The 20102-nt window shown below is 36.4% G+C and overlaps 1 protein-coding gene across 1 annotated transcript in view; it reads right to left on the minus strand.

The window, feature by feature from the left end:
- Positions 1 to 16331, minus strand: part of LOC129269191 (transducin beta-like protein 3) — a 37554-nt gene extending 21223 nt beyond the window's left edge. The window contains exons 1-7 of the mRNA XM_064105461.1: positions 16047 to 16331; positions 10942 to 11089; positions 10000 to 10047; positions 9346 to 9423; positions 8366 to 8514; positions 7312 to 7404; positions 4333 to 4486 (exon numbers count right to left, since the gene is read on the minus strand). Of these exons, the coding sequence (XP_063961531.1) occupies positions 4333 to 4486; positions 7312 to 7404; positions 8366 to 8514; positions 9346 to 9423; positions 10000 to 10047; positions 10942 to 11089; positions 16047 to 16069 (693 nt within the window). The 5' untranslated portion in view covers positions 16070 to 16331. The remainder of the gene's footprint in view (positions 1 to 4332; positions 4487 to 7311; positions 7405 to 8365; positions 8515 to 9345; positions 9424 to 9999; positions 10048 to 10941; positions 11090 to 16046) is intronic.
- Between the last annotated feature and the right edge of the window lie 3771 nt (positions 16332 to 20102).

Genomic DNA, 20102 nt, shown 5'->3' on the forward strand with positions numbered 1-20102 from the left:
ACCTTCAACAATATTCAAGGCGTAACAACATTCGGGTCTTCGGAATTCCGGAAAAGGCCGAAGAAGATACGGACGCTCTTGTGTGCAGCATGGCTGAAAGGATCGGAGTGCGCATCACTGCTCAAGACATTGATCGCTCGCACCGAGTTGGTAGGCGTGTCCCTCAACATGATTCCTCTGAAGGCAACACGTATGCAACAGCTGCTGCGCGTAACACCCAGAAGAATCCAGATCGACCTCGCCCAATCATTGTCAAACTAATATCGTACAAGTCAAAACTAGCGTTTATTCGAAATCGACGGAAACTGAAAGGATCTGGAGTTGTAGTTGCTGAAGACTTGACAAAGTCAAATGCCAATCTCTTGTCACTGACTTCGCGTCATGAAAAAGTTCGCACAGCTTGGTCGACAGACGGTCGAATCTTCGCAATGATCAAGTGTACAAATGGTCGAGAGATTCGCAAGCTCATTACTTCGCCAGCAGCATTAACAGACCTCTAGTCAACTGATTTGTACCTTTTATCTGTACATATGCCAACTATACCCTTAAAACTTGATGCTATCTTGACTGAGTTTTCTCCAAAATGGGCCCTCAAGCCAGATTGTATTTTAGACTAAACTTATTTTATGCAGTTTCTGGTGCAATCGTATCTTTTCGATTGTCATTTTCTATTATCTTTTTTTCTGTAGATGTAAGTTATTTTTGTGTGTGTTTATTATATGTCTTTCAATGCCATTTTTAGCCAATGCCCAGACTTACAACAAGTGCAATTAAATTTGAAAATCTTGCATGATCATATCTCGCCAGCCAATGTAAATGATCATAATCCAGATCAGTTTTATTATTCATCTGAATATTTTAACTCTTTAATAAAAGCAAACTATAACAAAAATGATGTAGACTCGCATCTTAGTTGTTTCCATTTTAACTGCAGAAGCCTACCTCAAAATTTTGACAGCCTGTCGTCGTTTTTATCTTTGCTTTGTATGCAATCTACAGTCATAGGGTTAACAGAAACCTGGTTGAATGTGAATTGTTTTGTTGATTTTTATAATATTAATAATTATGTATTTATCAGCAATGGACGCAAATCAAAGAGAGGTGGAGGTGTAGGGATGTACATACGCAAGGATATTCATTATGTGAGACGAGTAGATATGGATCTCAGTTCTTCTTCAGCTGAAAGTATATTTGCTGAAATTGATATTGACCATCAAAAGATTTTGATAGGTGTATTGTATAGACCCCCCAACCAATCAATAGACCAATTTTTAACTTACTTAAATGAAGTTTTACATATTGTGCAATCAGAAAAGAAATTGTTTTACTTGATGGGTGATTTTAACATAAACATTTTACATGTGGGCAAAGTGCAATATGTCGATGAATTTCTTGATACAATGCTTTCCAACAATTTGTCTCCTTTAATTAGATATCCATCACGTGTTTCATCAAATTCATTTACTCTCATAGATAACATTTTTACAAATGATCCCGAAATACGTCATTCAGGGCTTTTTTTTTTCGGATATCAGTGACCATTTTCCGATATTTTGTATTGCTCATAAAAATCAAAACAAACCAAGAGAGGACAATTTTATTTATAAAAGAGACATAAATGATGATAACATATTGCAATTTGCGCACATTTTATATAACAATGAGTGGGACTTTTTTAATCTGAATGCCAATGAAACTTATAATAAATTTCATGATATTTTCACAAAGGCATACGAGTCGTGTTTTCCTGTAAAAGCTGTAAGAATAAAGAAAAAGGTTATTAGTGCACCTTGGTTCAATGAAGATGTTCACAAACTCATAAAAAAGAGGAACAGGTTATATAAACTATATCTGAAGAACAAATCCACGTATAGAAAGACTGTGTATAGACAAGTTAGAAATAAAACTGTTGATAAGATTAAGCAAGCTAAAAAAGAATATTATAGAAACAAACTGAATAATGCCAAAGGAAACATGACCAAAACATGGAATGTTATTAACATGGCTTTAGGAAAAGAGAATAAAAAAACCCATGTTAGTAAAATAGTTCTTGATGATGGTAGTGTTGTTAATGAAAAGATAATTTCCGATGTTTTTAATGATTTTTTTGCCAATGTTGGATTCAACCTGAATAATAAATTTGTTTCATTTGATAATAACTATGTTGGAAAGTACATTATCAGAAATACTAAATCTGCATTTTTAAATCCTACTTCTCCATGTGAAATTTTTAATATCATAAAGAATTTCAAGAGCAATACCAGTGCCGGTTATGACGATATTAGTATGAAAGTTGTTAAGAAAATCAATATTTATATATGTAAACCATTGTCTGAAATAATTAATAAATGTTTTATCTGTGGTGTTTTTCCAGATAAATTGAAATTAGCTCGTGTAATTCCAATTTTTAAAAGTGGATCTCGAGAAGTGCTTTCAAATTATCGGCCAATTTCCGTCTTGCCAGTTTTTTCAAAGGTCTTTGAAAAATGCATATACAGTCGTCTTTTATCTTTTATTCAGAAGTGCAATATTTTGTCTTTAAATCAGTATGGTTTTCGAGCCGGGAACTCCACATCTCATGCTTTAACCAATTTTATTCGCAATGTAACAAATGCTATCGATAATGAAGAAGTGATGCTAGGCGTATTTTTAGATTTAAGTAAAGCATTTGACACGCTCGATCACGATATTTTGATTTACAAATTACAACTTTATGGTATTAGAGGAGCTGTTTTAGATTTATTCAAAAGTTACTTGCAAAATAGGGAGCAGTTTGTCACTGTCAATGGTTTTAAATCTGAAAGGAGGCATCTGAGGTGTGGAGTGCCCCAGGGGTCCATTCTTGGACCTCTGTTGTTTCTTATTTATATCAATGATTTGTGCAATACATCTGAGGTTTTAAAGTACATTTTATTTGCAGACGACACTAGCATTTTTATGTCACATAAAGATCCATTTGAATTACAAAGTATTTTTAACAATGAACTTGATAACATTTCAAACTGGTTATATATGAACAAACTCACAGTTAATGTAAAGAAAACCAATTTCATGATGTTTACAAATAGAAATGTCGATATCGATCAAATAAGCATTAGCCTTGCTGGATCTGAAATCAAACATGTCTCGTCTTTGAAATTTCTTGGCGTGACAATAGATGACAAGTTAACATGGAAATCCCATCTTAACGTCATTTGCAATAAAATATCAAGGAATATAGGAATATTATTCAGAATTAAAATGTTACCATCTTCGATTTTAAAAATGATATACAATGCTATCATTGCTCCTTTTCTTGATTATGGTATTTATGTATGGGGAAGTGCAGCAAAAATTTATCTCGATAGACTGTTTAAATTACAAAAACGTGCAATAAGAATAGTTAATCATTCATCTTTTTTAGCCCATACTTCACCCATTTTTTATAATCTGAAACTTTTAAACATTTATGACATATATCAATACCAGCTTGGAATCTTTATGTTTTTATGTTATCGGAAACTTTTACCCATTTCTCTATTAGAATATTTTAACCTGAATTGCAATATACATTCTTATCCTACGAGAAATGCAAATAATTTTCATCTTCCTAAAATAAGAACGTCACTGTCTCAACAATCCATCATTTATCAAGGTCCTGTAGTTTGGAATTCACTAACAGATGAAATACGCAATGCAAAAACACTTAATTTATTCAAAACAAAGTTCAAAAGATACCTTCTTGAGAAATACAGTGGCTGAATGATGTATAGTTTATGTATAGCACTTGTATTATTATAATTATTGTAATATTATGTTAGGGCATGGCACTTTTTGATGTCTTGGTTCATTGTTTATGTGTATTTTTAAGTTATTTTGTTTGTTTTTAGAAATGTTTTTGCTATATCCCTGTTATTGCATTTTCTATGTCACATTTTCGTTTTAATAATGGGTCGGCCTAATTATAAGGATTTTTTTTTCCTTTTTGGCTGCCACCCCTCAGTATGATTCTGAATCATAATGCAATTTTTAGACTGTCTTTTACACTGATTTGTAATACATGTATTTTAACTTTGTATTATATTTGTTTTTTTATGTAAAGGTTTTACTGAGAGAATAAAACAATTTGAATTTGAACAATTTGTTTACATTAATGTACCAGATCTAGATGTATGAATATATTTTGACAATTAACCTTGATTTAAAAGACTTTCTCATGAAATAATTGTTTACTGCAACTACTGTATTTTACCTTTAAGATCACCAGATGGTAATGAACCAAAACAAAATTGAGCTTTCAAACAGTTCAATTTTTTACATTATTATTAAGAGCATGCACAGAAGCAAAATTACCTCAAAGACGGGAAGAGTCTTTTGGGGTTGATTCTTGACCAGATCCCAGATGACCACTACACTGTCCCTTCCACTTGATAACATTGTATGACCATCTTGAGAGAACGATAGACTGGTTACTGCACCATAATGAGTCCCTAATACACATAGACAGCTGAAAATAAATAAGTAAAGATATTGAGAAACAAGGACAGTACATTTGAATACCTGCCAAAGTAGGTACGTAAAGGAAAAGTGAAAGTGAATTCCGAAATTCCTACATGTTATCACATATAAATCTTACATATAAATCTTAAAAGGATGGAATCAACCTGTCTTAAGCAAACACATTTGCTTCTGATGGAATGAGATGTATGTTGTATCTCTTCTTAGAGAAACGTACTAGCCATGGAACATACAGTTTAGCAAATGATGATGGATCCGGGGACCGTCTTACAAAGAGTTGCGATTGATCCAATCAATTGCAACTATGGAAAGCCAGCAGAGTCAACATATAAAATGCATGTTTGTTCAAAACATTTTCTAGATATGAATGTCTATCCATAAATTCATTGATTTCTTGACGATTTGGTGTGTTCTCCTTTGTTTACAAAGGACATTTTGCAAATTTTCTATAGAAAAAATTATGACACTGATGGATTTCCATACAGTAACGATTGATTGGATTAATCGTAACTCTTTGTAAGACTGATTTCTATGATTGATTGCATTCATTATTGTGTATTATGAATCATTAAATTCAGCCCCATGGTCAATGCTAAGTTTTATGTTACAAGGCCCTGAACTTTTTAAACAATGAAAGTCATAAACTATCTCAAAGAACAACAAATAAGTTTGCTGTACACAATGCCTGCGAGAATCAAGCAAAAGTCATCAACTACCTCAAAAAGCAACAGATAATTGATTGCTATGCACAATGCTTGAGAAAACCAAGCAGATATACAAACATGCAAGACTTAGAGTAATTATCACCCACATTTAAAAAAAATATCACTAAAATGTTGCTTTAAAGAATGTGTCATCTTCGGTGAATCAGAGTGAATTCTATCATTAAATTAACAAATATGCAAGCTTCATGTGGTTTCACCAATCTCATTTTGTGACCCACATATTCTCTCAGAGCACATTTTTAGTAGATTGTAGAGTTTATTTGTTTTCAATTTGTCTATTTCAACATAATTTAGCTCAATAATTTTAAACAAGTGGAATGCCTCTGGCGGTCTCACCTGCATCACGCGATTCAATATAGCAGCAGTGCTGACTTTGAAAAACACCATTTAAATAATTATTCACAAAAAACACCATTCATATAATGATACAATACTGCGTTCATTGATATTGGACCTTGATCATGTGACCTAAAACTTGTCAGTGATACTTGATTACCCCTATATCCACATTTTATACACTATATCTATAAACTTTGAAAGTTATGACAGCAATCTAATAATTACCTCTAAAATAGCCTAAGTTCAATGAACTTGAATGACCTTTGACTTTGATCATGTGACCTGAAACTCACATGATATGTTCAGTGATACTTGACAACTCTTATGTCCAAGTTTTATGAACTAGACCAATATACTTACAGAGTTATGATGGTAATTCAACAAATACCCCCAACATGGCCAATATCCATTGACCTTTGACCTTGGTCATGTGACCTGAAACTCACACAGGATGTTCAGTGAAACTTGATTACTCTTATGTCCAAGTTTCATGAGTCAGATCCATAAACTTTCAAAGTTATGATGGTAATTCAAAAGATACCCCCATTACGGCCAAAGTTCATTGACCTTTGACCTTGGTCATGTGACCTGAAATGCACACAGGATGTTCAGTGATACTTGATTACTCTTATGTCCAAGTTTTACGAACTAGACCAATATACTTTCAAAGTTATGATGGTAAATCAACAAATAACCCCAAATTGGCCAAAGTTCATTGACCTTAAATGACCGTTGACCTTAATCATGTGACCTGTAACTTGCACAGGATGTTCAGTGATACTTGATTACTATTATGTCAACAGATACCCCCAATTTGGCCAAAGTTCATAGACCCTAAATGACCTTTGACCTTGGTCATGTGACATGAAACTCAGGCAGGATGTTCAGTAATACTTGATTAACCTTATGGCTAAGTTTCATGAACTAGGTCCATATATTTTCTAAGTTATGATGACATTTCAAAAACTTAACCTTAGGTTAAGATTTAGATGTTGATTCCCCCAACATGGTCTAAGTTCATTGACCCTAAATGACCTTTGACCTTGGTCATGTGACATGAAACTCAGGCAGGATGTTCAGTAATACTTGATTAACCTTATGGCCAAGTTTCATGAACTAGGTCCATATACTTTCTAAGTTATGCTGTCATTTCAAAAACTTGACCTTCGGTTAAGATTTGGTGTTGACGCCGTCGAAAAAAGCGGCGCCTATAGTCTCACTCTGCTATGCAGGTGAGACAAAAATGAAATGGAATGTGTAAAAATATGAGAAAATTGTCCCCGTATTTTATAATGTGATTAAATACCAATGTTATGATTTTGCATATCAATATGAAAACAAAGATATGTGAGGTTGATACTTTCTTCAACTAAATTTCGCTGCACCACCAACTTGCCGCCTGCACAAGCCAGCGCTGGCAACTGCCTGAGTCAGAGCCATCCTTGTATTTTAACTGCACCAAGTCTGCCATGCCCTGGTCGGTGCAGAGGTACGATTGGCTATTATCTGTTTACAATGCAAATTTATGTCAAATTACAGAATTCAAATTAGTGGCTGTGACATGACCATGACATAAAGGCCTTCGGAAGTTAGCCCCTTACGCTCAGAGAGAACAATGGTTACAAAATATGAGGGAAGTGGACCTTCGTAATAGCAACACTGCAAGGTATTGACGCCCTCTGCATTAATTGGTGCACATGGTTAAATGGACCATAAAACTTACCATATATAAAGAGAGAATTAGATTTACCTGCTTGTTTTTAGATCCCATATTCTAATATGATTGTCATCTGATACAGAGAAGAGATGTAATCTATCAGGGTCAGGATGGAACTGCACAAGACTGGAAGAAAACAATTAATAAAAATAATTAATAATAAGTCCATTTATATAGCGCAGTTACTATGTGCATATACTCAACTGCGCTTTGATACTTGGTATCATCTTATTACCCCGGATGTAGCTGAGCCGCCATATTAATAGGCGCTAAAGCGTTGAAGGAATAAATCCTACAGGGTACCCATTCACCTCACCTGGGTCGAGTGCAGCACCATGTGGATAAATTTCAGGAAATTACGCCATGGTTGGAATTCGAACCCACAACCAACTGTTTCAAAGTCCGGAGACTAATCCACTGGGCCACATTCAACATTTATATAGTTTGTATCTACTAGCAGAAGGTCATATCGTCTAACACCATCATGACTATTTGGTCTATTATCAATTTGGTGTAACCACTGTTTGATTCAACCATCAATTATTCTAACCCTAAAAAGACAGGGCTATTTTTTATGCCTAAGAAGACGGGGGAGGATGATTTAGCCCCCCCCCCCCTTATGATCTTGGCCATCAACAGTGACAGAAATTGGCAACTGCGTTACCAAGGGCATAATCTACACAACTGACGATCAAAATTTTTTGCAAAATCTCATTATTAATTAATGACCCCCTGAGGTTATGGGTGCAGTACTGACGGATGATATCCCATAGTTTGATGGACTATCAATGATTCCTGGTCTTACCTAACAACACCCTGAGACCCCCTGAGGTTATGGGTGCAGTACTGACGGATGATATCCCATAGTTTGATGGACTATCAATGATTCCTGGTCTTACCTAACAACACCCTGAGACCCCCTAAGGTTATGGGTGCAGTACTGACGGATGATATCCCATAGTTTGATGGACTATCAATGATTCCTGGTCTTACCTAACAACACCCTGAGACCCCCTGAGGTTGGGGGTTCGGTACTGACAGATGATATCCCATAGTTTGATGGACTATCAATGATTCCTGTTCTTACCTAACAACACCCTGAGACCCCCTGAGGTTGTGAGTGCAGTACTGACGGATGATATCCCATAGTTTGATGGTACTATCACTGCTTCCTGTAGCTAAGAGGGTAGATGTACTATCAAATGCCATGCTAACCACTGGACCTCTGTGTAAAGACTGAGAAAAAAACCCCACATATTACTATCTTTAGTACCTTCACCCAGACGCAAAACCAAACAGGATAGTTAGCAAACCATAAGTGTCACCTGATTTCACGATCAATAAAACACCCAATGTGATCTTTTGACCCCAAGATGACCTTTGACCCATGAAAAAACATTAGGTATTACCAAAGAATCATTTGCACCAAGGGTGAACGCACTTGATGCAGAAATAAAGAAATAAGAGCAAAGGAATAAAAACTTTAAGAAAAATGATTTTGTGCACATGGCCGCATATCATTAGACGTTTTGACCCCCATCATCCTCATAAAAACACAAGCGGTGTTACCCAAGGATCATTTATGCCAAGTGTGAAAACTGATCAAGAAATAAAGAAATGAGAGCAAGTTAAACAAAAACTTTAGGAACAGTGCTGCACATGACCTCATATCATTTGACCTCTTGACCCCTAAATGTCAATTGACACTGTCATCCTCATGAACACACATGTGATATTACCAAAGGACCATTTTACCAGATGTGAACAACATTGATGCAGAAATAGACAAATGAGTGCAAATTAAACAGAAACTTTAACATTTTTGTAAGACTGCATTTATGGGCAAAAGTGTAATACAAGTCATATCATATTCAGTTTTGAAAATATGTGTAACATAAACTTTGTTATGCACACCAATAGATTTCCCATATTTATTTGCAATTGAAGTCTTGCAAACTACAGGACTATTTTATGTACTTCACCATCAGCCTTTACAAATTTCTTTACGGTGGCTATTTGCATGCTGGAATAAAATATAGATTAAATCAACCAAAATGATTCATTTACCTGCCAAGTTCTTGTACAAGTTCCATCTTTCCAGTTCCACTGTTTGAGCAAAGAGTTTCTGTATGCAACCACAATAATCTATAACAGAAAAGAGGGACACATACTTGTCAAGAGATCCTGACATCTGTGATTAAGATTATCACAGAAGAAGTAGTACCACTACCACTGATCTTACTAATACTTCTACTGCCAGTGGCAGCTGTGGCGGTGGTGGTGCTGCTGCTAATACTACTACTACTACTAACACTACTAACACTACTACTCCTCCTCCTCCTCCTACTACTACTACTACTGCTACTACTACACAGGGGTAGTACCAGGGTAAGAGGGCAAGACACTGAATAGTGGCATAATATTCTTCCTGAATTGATTAAAAGGAGTAATAATAAAGTTAAGACAACCTCCGTTTTCATTTTGATATTCTTCCAGTCTTCTTTCTTCTTCTCTTTTATCTTATCTTGTCCCACCTTTTTTCTTAAAATCACTACTCAAAAAATCTCATATCTGACCTAAACAAAAATGGATTACAATTAGTGTCAAATTTGGAATATCCATCTCTGAAAACAGGTTTGGTTGTTTTCTGGAACAAACTGTAGATCCCTTTACCGTCTCTACAATGAACAAACGAATGTTATCAACCATCAATCTCCTCACCTCATTATCATTGGTAACAGCAAAACAGGTCACCTCATCAGCACCCTCCTGTAAAATAAACAAATATAAGTTAGTTTACTACAATGGTTAAGAGTACTAAAGCATATGTATGGATGATGTCATATTTTAATATTTTGTATGTTGTATTTTCATGACAATATTTTGGTATCACAAGATATATAATCTTATGACCCTCAGGGATAGCTTCAATGTAACAAATGTAAATAATAATTTGGAACCTGGCAAATTCATGCTCACTTCATTTGAGCAAAGAACACTGTAGGTATCAAATCAACCAGATATCTGGCTCTCATGAACCTATTTGATAATATCTCCATATATTGGCTGCATACTATTACCCTGGCTTTCGCACAGCTACCCTGATCAAACGCTTTCAGGAGCATTCAAGGAATTTCTTCCTACCGGGTACCCAGTTACTACACCTGGGTGGAGAGTGGCAAATGTAGATTAAACTCCTTGCCAAAGGACACGAGTGATGTGGTGGGACTCGAACCCTGGACCTTGCGGTTCAAAGTTTGGAGACTTATCCATTGAGCCACAACATCATTGTCAATCCTATTTGTAATATTGCATGCATGAGGCAAGTTTGAAATTGAGCCTAATAATCAGTTCTTTAGTAGACTTTGCAAGAACAGGATATTTTCATCTGACCTCTCTGACATTTGACCTTGTGACCTCAAAAATCTGATCAGATCATTGCCCCTCCAAAATACATGAATCAAGTATGAAGTTAATCCCTCAAATGGTCCTGCTTTTATTTGATTGTAAGATTAACAGACCTTTGGAATAACAAACCATAATTTAAACAAACTTCAGACTAAACCTCCAGAATAACAATCTGTAACCATCTGTATCATTTCCTGATATTATTATTTGAAGAGAGTATTAAGAGTGTATAATATGTTTTGTGCCAATTCTTACATCTTTGATGCTGTGAGTTGTCTTGCCCGTCTTTGCATCCAGAACCTTTACTTCGTCACCATGGGAACAAAATATACAGCTGCCATCTGATGCTACATGAACTTTTCCTCCCGTGTAAAATGATTCAATCTTGTTTGCTACTCTGAAACTGAATTTAAGCAACAACATATTAACCAAAAGGATTAACAGATGAATTATTACTCCAGTGTGCTTATGTCACAGTTGAAAGCTTTTTCAGTAAACTGGTATACAGTTCAATACGGAACTCATACTGGTACATACCACAACTAACAATTCAATACCCTGATCACGGTATCTAAATTTCTACCGATGATTCATGAACAAACAATTACAATAGTCATAGACCTTAGAATCTACTCACATTTATTCAATAGATGTTTCTCTCATTTAACAGTAGAGGTGCTGGTCCAAAATATTGGGATTGTCCCAGAAAACAAGGATATCGTCATAAACCAAGACAAATCTTGATAAATTGAGATTGTCCTTGTTTATGGGGACATTTTTTTACCCCAGCCGGACATAGACGGCAATTACGGGATTGAGAGTGCTAAAACTAGATTCAGTGACCTTAATTCCCCCCAGTTCACAGTCTATTTTTCACAACTTTCCATCTTCCAATAATCTTGTTATGAAACCTGATGTTTTCATTGACTAGCGCACTTGATTGGTGTCAGCACTTAACAGAATGAACTTTCCTAGATTTCTGGTGTTAGGCACGGCCATAGCGCACTAGCGCGCTCTCACGGATGTGCACAAAATTTGTATAGGCGCGTCGGTACACTTGTCAATGCGTTGATGCCAACATCGCAGCGTATCGGTAACATTAAAGTCTATGGCAGGGCGGAAGAATACTCCATTTGCCCCTGTACAATGCATACGGTGGCATCGTAACCAGCTGGATTTTAGCTAGATTTTGATACCAAGTTTAGCTTCGAAATCGAACGTAATCCGCTCAAATCTAGCAATGATTCGTAGAATCTAACAGCTCATTTTACGTTTCACATTTTTTGTGCATTTTATAAATTTTGGTTCGTATGGATCAAAATTTTTGGATCGTTTTCGAAACTTGAATTAGTGAAGTTTCGATGTGTGGCCGTTTTAGACTTGCGCAGGGCATCGCCCTATGCATACTGAAGTCATAGATATAGGCTTGCATGATGAAGTTTATGGATTTCCATGGCTTTTCGCTGATGCACGGCGCGGTGTTTACAAACGAAATATGTATATTACATCATTTACGTGCATGTGCTCATCAGTGCAACCTTGAGCTAAGGAAGGTACCATTTTTTCTATATAATTTTGACACATACACAGGATCTATTTTGCTACTTTTTCAGAAGTTAAATGGAATTTCTGTAACTTTTAATTCATTCTTATTATGTTTTAGGAATTGAAGATTATTTTATGTGCTTTTAATGACAAATTAAGAGCTTTCTAAATTTTGTTGTCCTACCTACTTGTGTGGAGAAGTCTTTGAAATCTGAGACTCAGTCCCTGTAAACTGGGACGATCCCAATTTTCTGACCAGCGCCTCCACTGTTTAACGTTGAACTTGACTGTGAATTGGTATCATGTAGTCGAAAATAAATCATTAATTTCTCTCAAGAGTTTGTGCGAGAGATCAGGAATGCTACTCAGAATCATATTCCAGCAAGCTTTGAATGCATGCTTGCCACCTCTATCTAGATGACTTACGTTAGAAAGTATTTATTCATGTTATTTAAACTTCCTGTCTCAGTCCACTCAATACTAACCTCGCACCAGTGTGAGTGGTCTTAGTCATTCACCTGGCGATGGTAATGCATGGCATAGAGCCATAGTCATAGATCGAGCTCCACTCGTTAAAGTTGTTTACAAACCCCCTAATGTCATCTCGGAATTCCATATTCCCACACTACCATTTATCTAATCTAAACTATTTAAAATTAATTCACTATTTAATAATTTACCAAGTACCAAGTATAGCCACGTATTGTATTACCGGACTCTATCATGATTCCGGACGCGCATATTACTGCCTACGGCTACGAAAACAATTCAATACCGATTCTTCGAATGACGTGGAGCAATTTTCAAACATGAAATGTTTATCGCAAAAATTTTGAGGCATCACATTATGCGGCAGAATGGTTTTACAAATTTTATCTTTAATTACCCATAACTCCTTAACAAATGGCCAAATTTTCTTATTTATTTTTTTGCATTTCTAATGCAAAGACTTTTCATTTGATGTATCATTCACCAATATTTATTATTATCTTAATTTTGGGGTAATATAGCTAATTATTATTTATGGACCTCAAAAATGCAAGTACACGACACTCATTCAATGAACCACTTGTTCACTGCAACCATCCTGCCTGTGGGGAATCTACAGGTAGGACTATGGTATGCACTAGCGTACCTACGGGGGGGGCAGGGGGGGCTCTCTGCCCCCCCTGACGAGATTTTGAAGACCTTTTTTTTTTTTTTTTTTTTTTTTTTTTTTTTGCTTGTCAAATTTTTTCTGGTACGAAAATCTTTATTTTGTATTGATGACCCCTTTTTTTTTTTTTTTTTTTTTTTTTTTTTTGCTTGTCAAATTTTTTCTGGTACGAAAATCTTTATTTTGTATTGATGACCCCTTTTTTTTTTTTTTTTTTTTTTTTTTTTTTGCTTGTCAAATTTTGGGGCGGCCAATTTTGCCCCCCCTGTGAAAAATCCTAGGTACGCCACTGATGGTATGCCAATGCTGTACACAGCACACACTTTAAAAAATCATATTTAAATGTCACTTTTGTGACCAAAATTACTAATTTCTATACAGTTGCAATTTATTTTTCATTAGTAAGGCCCCCATTCCACAGAACAGAGACCGTTGAAAGACCACTGAAAGACTTAAAATTGGCGAGGTCTTACAGCGGTCTTCAAGATCACTGAAATTTGTCATCTCTGTGGAATGGCTCAGAAAGACCCCTCAAAGAACTCTGAAAGACTGATGGATATTTCTTGTCTTACTGGTTTTAGACTAGTCCTATAGAGATCTTTCAATGGTCTTTCAGAGATCTTTTATGCAACAAGTGATCTTTCAGAATTCTTTCCATGGACTTTGCCTGGTCTTTCAATGGTCTTTCAATGATCTTTCAATGATCTCTCATGAGTCTTACAGTGATCTCCGCAAAAATCTTGAGAGACTGCCGAAAGATCATTGAAAGACTATGAAGACCTTTGAAAGTTCATCGAAAGACTGCTGAAAGACCACTGAAAGACCATTTTCTTGTAAGACCGTTGTAAGACTGTTTTGAACCGTTTCAAAAAGTTTTGGAGCCCATGAAGACCCCGAAGACCGCTGAAAGATTGGTCAGGACTTGTGTAAGACCTCAAAGACCATTGTAGGTTCATTGAGAGACCTCTGTAAGATCGACCAAAATTCATGGTCTTTGAAAGGTCTTTCAGCGGTCTTGCTCTCTGTGGAATGGCCCCTTTACCAGGGAATAATTTTTGTATTCACCAGAGCGCTCAAAAACTTAAATTTTGGGCATATTTTTGTGTACGCCCTCTATTGGTGGAAAGTAATATGGCAAAAAAATTTTCATTTTTTAATCTCTATGTTTAATTAAGAAAAAATAATTTAAAGAATCAAATTTACCCAAGAGCCAAGTTATATGATGAACAGTAGAGGCGCACGGCCAATATTGGAGACTGTCTCCAATGTGGGAGATTATCTCAAATATCAGAGACTTTTGTAAAGAATTTGGGTATCCAATTTCAGAGACAGTCTCCAGTTTTGGAGACCAATTTCCTTTGTTTACATTTGCTGCAAAAGGATTACCTTGGCGGCAAATAAAAATGTGATAAGGAGATTCCTCATGAAAAATTACACCTTTTCACCTTCTACTTTAAATATTCACCGTCTACTTTTGTTTTGATAAGGATTTTTGTTGTCAATCACACACAAAACAAATGGGCTTCTGACCTCAGCGAGACAAAATTTTGGGTGGAAAAAATCATGCTTTTGTTGGTGTTGTTTCTTTTGTCCTTTTGCAAAGCAAGTCTCCAATGTGGGAGATTGTCTCCCCTATTATTGGAGAGAGTCTCCCATATTGGCCGTGCGCCTCTACTGATGAATAGCTGTAATGGAAACAGTGTACAAAAATCAAGCATTTGTCCCAAAGAAAAAGAGAAAATAAGCCAAACATAGACAGCTGGCAGCCGTCTGTTTCGAGGAGTTTTTTAACATTTTTTTTATTTTTTATTCTCCTCGTACACAGACGGCTCGCTAGCGTGCAGCCACCATTAGGGGACTTGCAATGCGAAATCCCCCCGTCGGGGCTCTTCAATTTTTGTCTTTAATGAATAAAAATTTTGAAAATTAACGCGACCAAAATGCAAATTAATATTCCCTCTTGGCATTAATTGCCCACTTCCCCGTTTTATCCGATCTTAAGTACATAAACATATGGCCATTGAGTCCCCTGTACAGATCGCGCTAGAACTTCGGTCTCTGTATTTGGTGAGTGAAGCCAACGGAGTTCAGCTGAACAACCAACATAACAGAGACCGAAGCTTTTGGTCTAAGCCAAACATTGCTACCCTTATTTTGGAACACATGGAGATGTATCTGACTTTCTGAGAACAAGGTTATATCATATTCATAACCTTATTCATTGAATGAGTGGATCACGATGACACTCGGACTAGTCTCTATTTATAAGACTAAGTTTTAAATAAAATGTAATAATTTTGCCATAATTTTGTATAGCACACAATTTTCCTGTGCATGTCTCTTTCATTTTATGAAAAGTTTGATTGTAGAAATTATGTTATCGATCTCGCCAATTTAACACGGTGACAGATACGAGAATGTCTTAAACTCGAAGTTAACCGGGCCGGCTGTGCATACAGCTACCTATAGTATACTCTATATATAGTCGAATTAACACACACATTTTTAAACATGTGGGGCACTAAGTTATTTTTACTTCAGAAATGGGAAAATTCCCGTTCCACCTGTTTAATTCAATAATTGAACGACTCCCAACCATGATTCAATAATAAGAGAATGTACATTGTTTAAAAAAGATTAAAAATCATTTGAATCTTACTTCGCTTTTAAAGTAGTCGCCATAGTATAGTAGTCTATACCAATGCCAACAATTTGGACTTAGGTTAGAGACTTTCCACATGCACAGATCTCGGAGAATCGGGCTTTTCGGCATGCAATATGCATGCAGCATTCAGCCGGTGTAGCGGCGGATTCGGTTCCACCGGCGGATACCGTATCCGCCGGCAGATATCGTTCTTAATGGCCGATATCGTTTTTAATCGGAACCATATCCGCCGGGTTTGACGCGGCTTGATGTTTGCAGATTTGGTTCCTCGGCGGATTTGGTTCTATTGACGATACATGTAATATTTATTTGGACAGACGTCCAACCTCGGCAGCGCGCGCATGCGCGGCTCTGGCAATGTCGTTACCAATGGGGGGAGGGGATTTTCGTCCGCCTTTAGACTTTTAGTGAATTTTTATTCAGGGGCGGATCCATACAGCTTTTGACGAAGGGCTCGATGGGGGTGAGGGAATAGGAGAAACAATGACTCGATATATCATGTATACATAGACCTGGCACATGCGCCAAAACTTTGCTATTTATTATTATCAGATTTTGATGAAATTTTCATCATTTTGTTTTGTAGGCCCTACGTGAAAATTTATACTACTTTAAGTCCGCAGTATGCATCGAAATCTTTAACTGTGCTTTTTCACACCATGATTAGTGTAAGTTTGCCAGACTGGCGAAAATTTGTACCCCCATATAGGCCTATAGTTTTTATAAAACTACAGATTTTCAACGAGTTAAAACTTCATGATTTCAAAATAAATGAGGCAAATTAGTTTATGAATATATATTGCTGTTAACTCATATTATTGCTTGTAGAGTGCTAATTTTTTGTGAAAACATTTAAAAAAAGAATTTCAAAACATGATTAATATCTTATGTAGTTTATTGTAGGCCTATTTTTAATTTGTTTTTTTTTTATTCCTTTTTTTTCAATATTTTTGTTAAGGAATCTGAATTAAAGGGATGGTCCGGGCTGAAAATATTTATATCTTAATACATAGAGTAGAATTCACTGAGCAAAATGCAGAAAATTTCATCAAAATCGGATAACAAATAATAAAGTTATTGAAGTTTAAAGTTAAGCAATATTTTGTGAAAACAGTCATCATGAATATTCATTAGTTGGGCTGATGATGTCACATCCCCATTTTCCGTTTTCTTATGTTATCACACAAAACCATATTTTTTTCATTTATTTCATACTTGTGTGAATAATATGTCTCCCTTATAATGAAATAAGTTGCAGCAATAAATATCTAATGCACTAAATCAGTTGTCAATCCAAATTTTCTAGTTCTTGGAGGAAAAAATTTGAATAAACCTAATTTCATATAATAAATTACAAAAGAACAAGTGGAGATGTGACATCATCAGTCCACCTAATGGATATTCATGACGTAACAGGCGGGGGGGGAGTTGCCCCCTGTCGGATTTAACCAGGAATAAAAGAAAAACGGGAAAGGAAAAAAAAGGAGGGAGAAAGAAAGGGAAAGGGGAATGAGGGGAAAAGGAAAGGAAAAAGTGAAAAGAAAACGAAGAAAAAAACACTTTTTAATGGAAAAGGAAGGAAATCGGGAAAATGAACATTTGAGAAAGAACAAATCAAAAAGTGTAGAATATGATTTTATTTACTGAATATAATGCCAAAAAATAGCTCAAAGTTAGATTCTTCTTTGTGCAAACTTAATCTCTGATTAACGTCAGTCTGAGTCTGACTCTGTCCCTAATCATCAGAATAAAGGCAAAATGTTGAGGCTTTCCTCTTCAAGGCCTAATGTAACTAGAATCCGAAAGGTAGCTGGCTCTCAATTAGACTAAGGCTAACCCACCTCTTCTTCGAACTTCATTTCGCAACGTTATTCACGCGCGGTGCGCGTGCATGCATGACGTGTGAACGTGATGAATGAAGGATATCGCGATAGCGCAAGAACGATATCTTCCGAATCTTCCGAAGGGAGTGGCCTTTTTTGGTACTGAATCCGCCGGAGGAGAACCATATCCGCCGGCGGATTTGGTGCCTAGAACAGTATCTGCCAGGCGCAGGATCCGCCGGTACACCGGCCGCAGCTAGCGCATATAGCGCAGTGCATACGTACAGCTAAAGCACGTGTGTTTGACTGAAACTAGCGACTACTTTTGTTCGCGTTTAGAGTATGATATGATAGGTAGGGGAAGGCGGGGTAAGTTGTGACACTTAATTTTTGCATTTTGCATGTTAGAATTGATATGACTAATAATATTGTAGAAATAAGTACCTTGCCTTTAAATTTGATTCTTGGGAAACGTTTTTCACCTATATATAACTTTCTACCCCCACACTGAAATTCATTGTGACCTTTGAAAAAAACGATGTCAAATGGCTCAACTTGCCCCATATGTGGGGCCCGGGGGGGCCAGTTCCATTCACGAGTGGATACCATGCGCGACCATGGGGTCTCGAAAAGCACCCTAAACACGTAATTTCCATATTCTGAAAATGCACCCCTTAACAAGTATTGGCGTGTGAAACCCTACCCTTAACAAGTATTGGAAACAAAACGATACCCTTGGCAAATATTCCCTGAAATGAACCCCTAAACAAGTACATGAATGTTTTATTGTTACGGGTCTTTCGGTCGTCGGCTTTACCTAATTTGGTTTAGTACGACCGCATCTTCTACATCTCGCGAAAATTGGACTCTAAACACGAAGTGTTGGGCAAAAAGGACATCCTTTATAAAACATTTTAATTTTGTTTTATCATCCCCGCAAATTCGACCCTAAACACGTAATTGTCCTAGCGAAATAGATACCCTTTTTTCATTATTTTTGTGTTTTTGACACCCTTATCACGTTACGTACGTAACGTGCCCTATCGTGAAAAGGACATCCTTTTTACGTGTTTTTTTGGTCGCGCATGGTATCCACTCGTCAATGTAAGTGGCCCCCCCGGGATGTGGGGTAAGTTGTGCCACAAAAACTAAGTACAAAATGTATACGGGAAGAAGCAGCATATGTCAATTTTTTATTTCAAGTCCTTCCACTCGCTAATTCCCTATAAATACTAACATCCTCTAAAAGTAAAAGAACTGTCATGTGAATTTGCACCTTTCTGCTTGCATATCAATGGCTTTTCAAGTTTTTTTTTTGGTTTTATTATACATTACAATAAGAATTACCATGGCTCAACAATTTTACTTGCCACATGTTGGCTTGCTCAAAGTACCCCAGTCCGAACTTAATGCGATATTTTCACATCCACACAATTCTTATGCATCCATCATTTAAAAGACTATGACAAGAATGAAGATCCATACCTGGACTAACAATCTTGTTCTTATTTCTTTATTATATTTAAAGACGTGTGTGGGTAAAAAGCACTCATCTTTAATTTTTACACCCTTTTTTACTTTTTTGGCTGAAATTTGTATTTTTCCCTCTAAAAAAGTACTTTTTGTTTCAAATTAAAAAACAATGTGGTTGGGTAAAGGGTTATGTAATGGGTCATTAATACATGACACCACCACTAATATCTGACTCATTCATTATTAGCCTGGGGCGGTGGCTCAACTTGCCCCTATATGCTCAACTTACCCCGCCTTCCCCTACGGATATCGGTATGGTACGTATACCCATTTAAAATGTTGGGCAACGTACTGTCCTCTGTGTTGGGTATGGGTAGGCCTAATCCCCATTTATTTTTTTTGCTTGTCAAAAATTTTTGGTGGCCCCCCCCCCCTAAACCTAAATTTTCTGGCTTCCGCCGCCAATGGGCCTAACGTATGTTGGTTAAAAAGAATATATTAATCCTGGACAATTTTTATTCAATTGAGCAAATTTATTATACCTAATCATTGGTTTGTATTACCCAATTTGGGCAGATTTTAACCAATAGTTATGTGGACAGTATTGCCCATGCAGGGATGGTTGTATCATACAGCTATAGCTCTATGGTTATATTAGTTGGGCATTTTTTGCCCAACGTACACTTTTCTTGAAGTTATTTATAGGCCTATACTAGTATACTTACTTGAGTCTTGGATGAATAATCAATTCCGA

This window comes from Lytechinus pictus, chromosome 10, assembly GCF_037042905.1.
Source record: "Lytechinus pictus isolate F3 Inbred chromosome 10, Lp3.0, whole genome shotgun sequence".
NCBI classification, from domain to species: domain Eukaryota; kingdom Metazoa; phylum Echinodermata; class Echinoidea; order Temnopleuroida; family Toxopneustidae; genus Lytechinus; species Lytechinus pictus.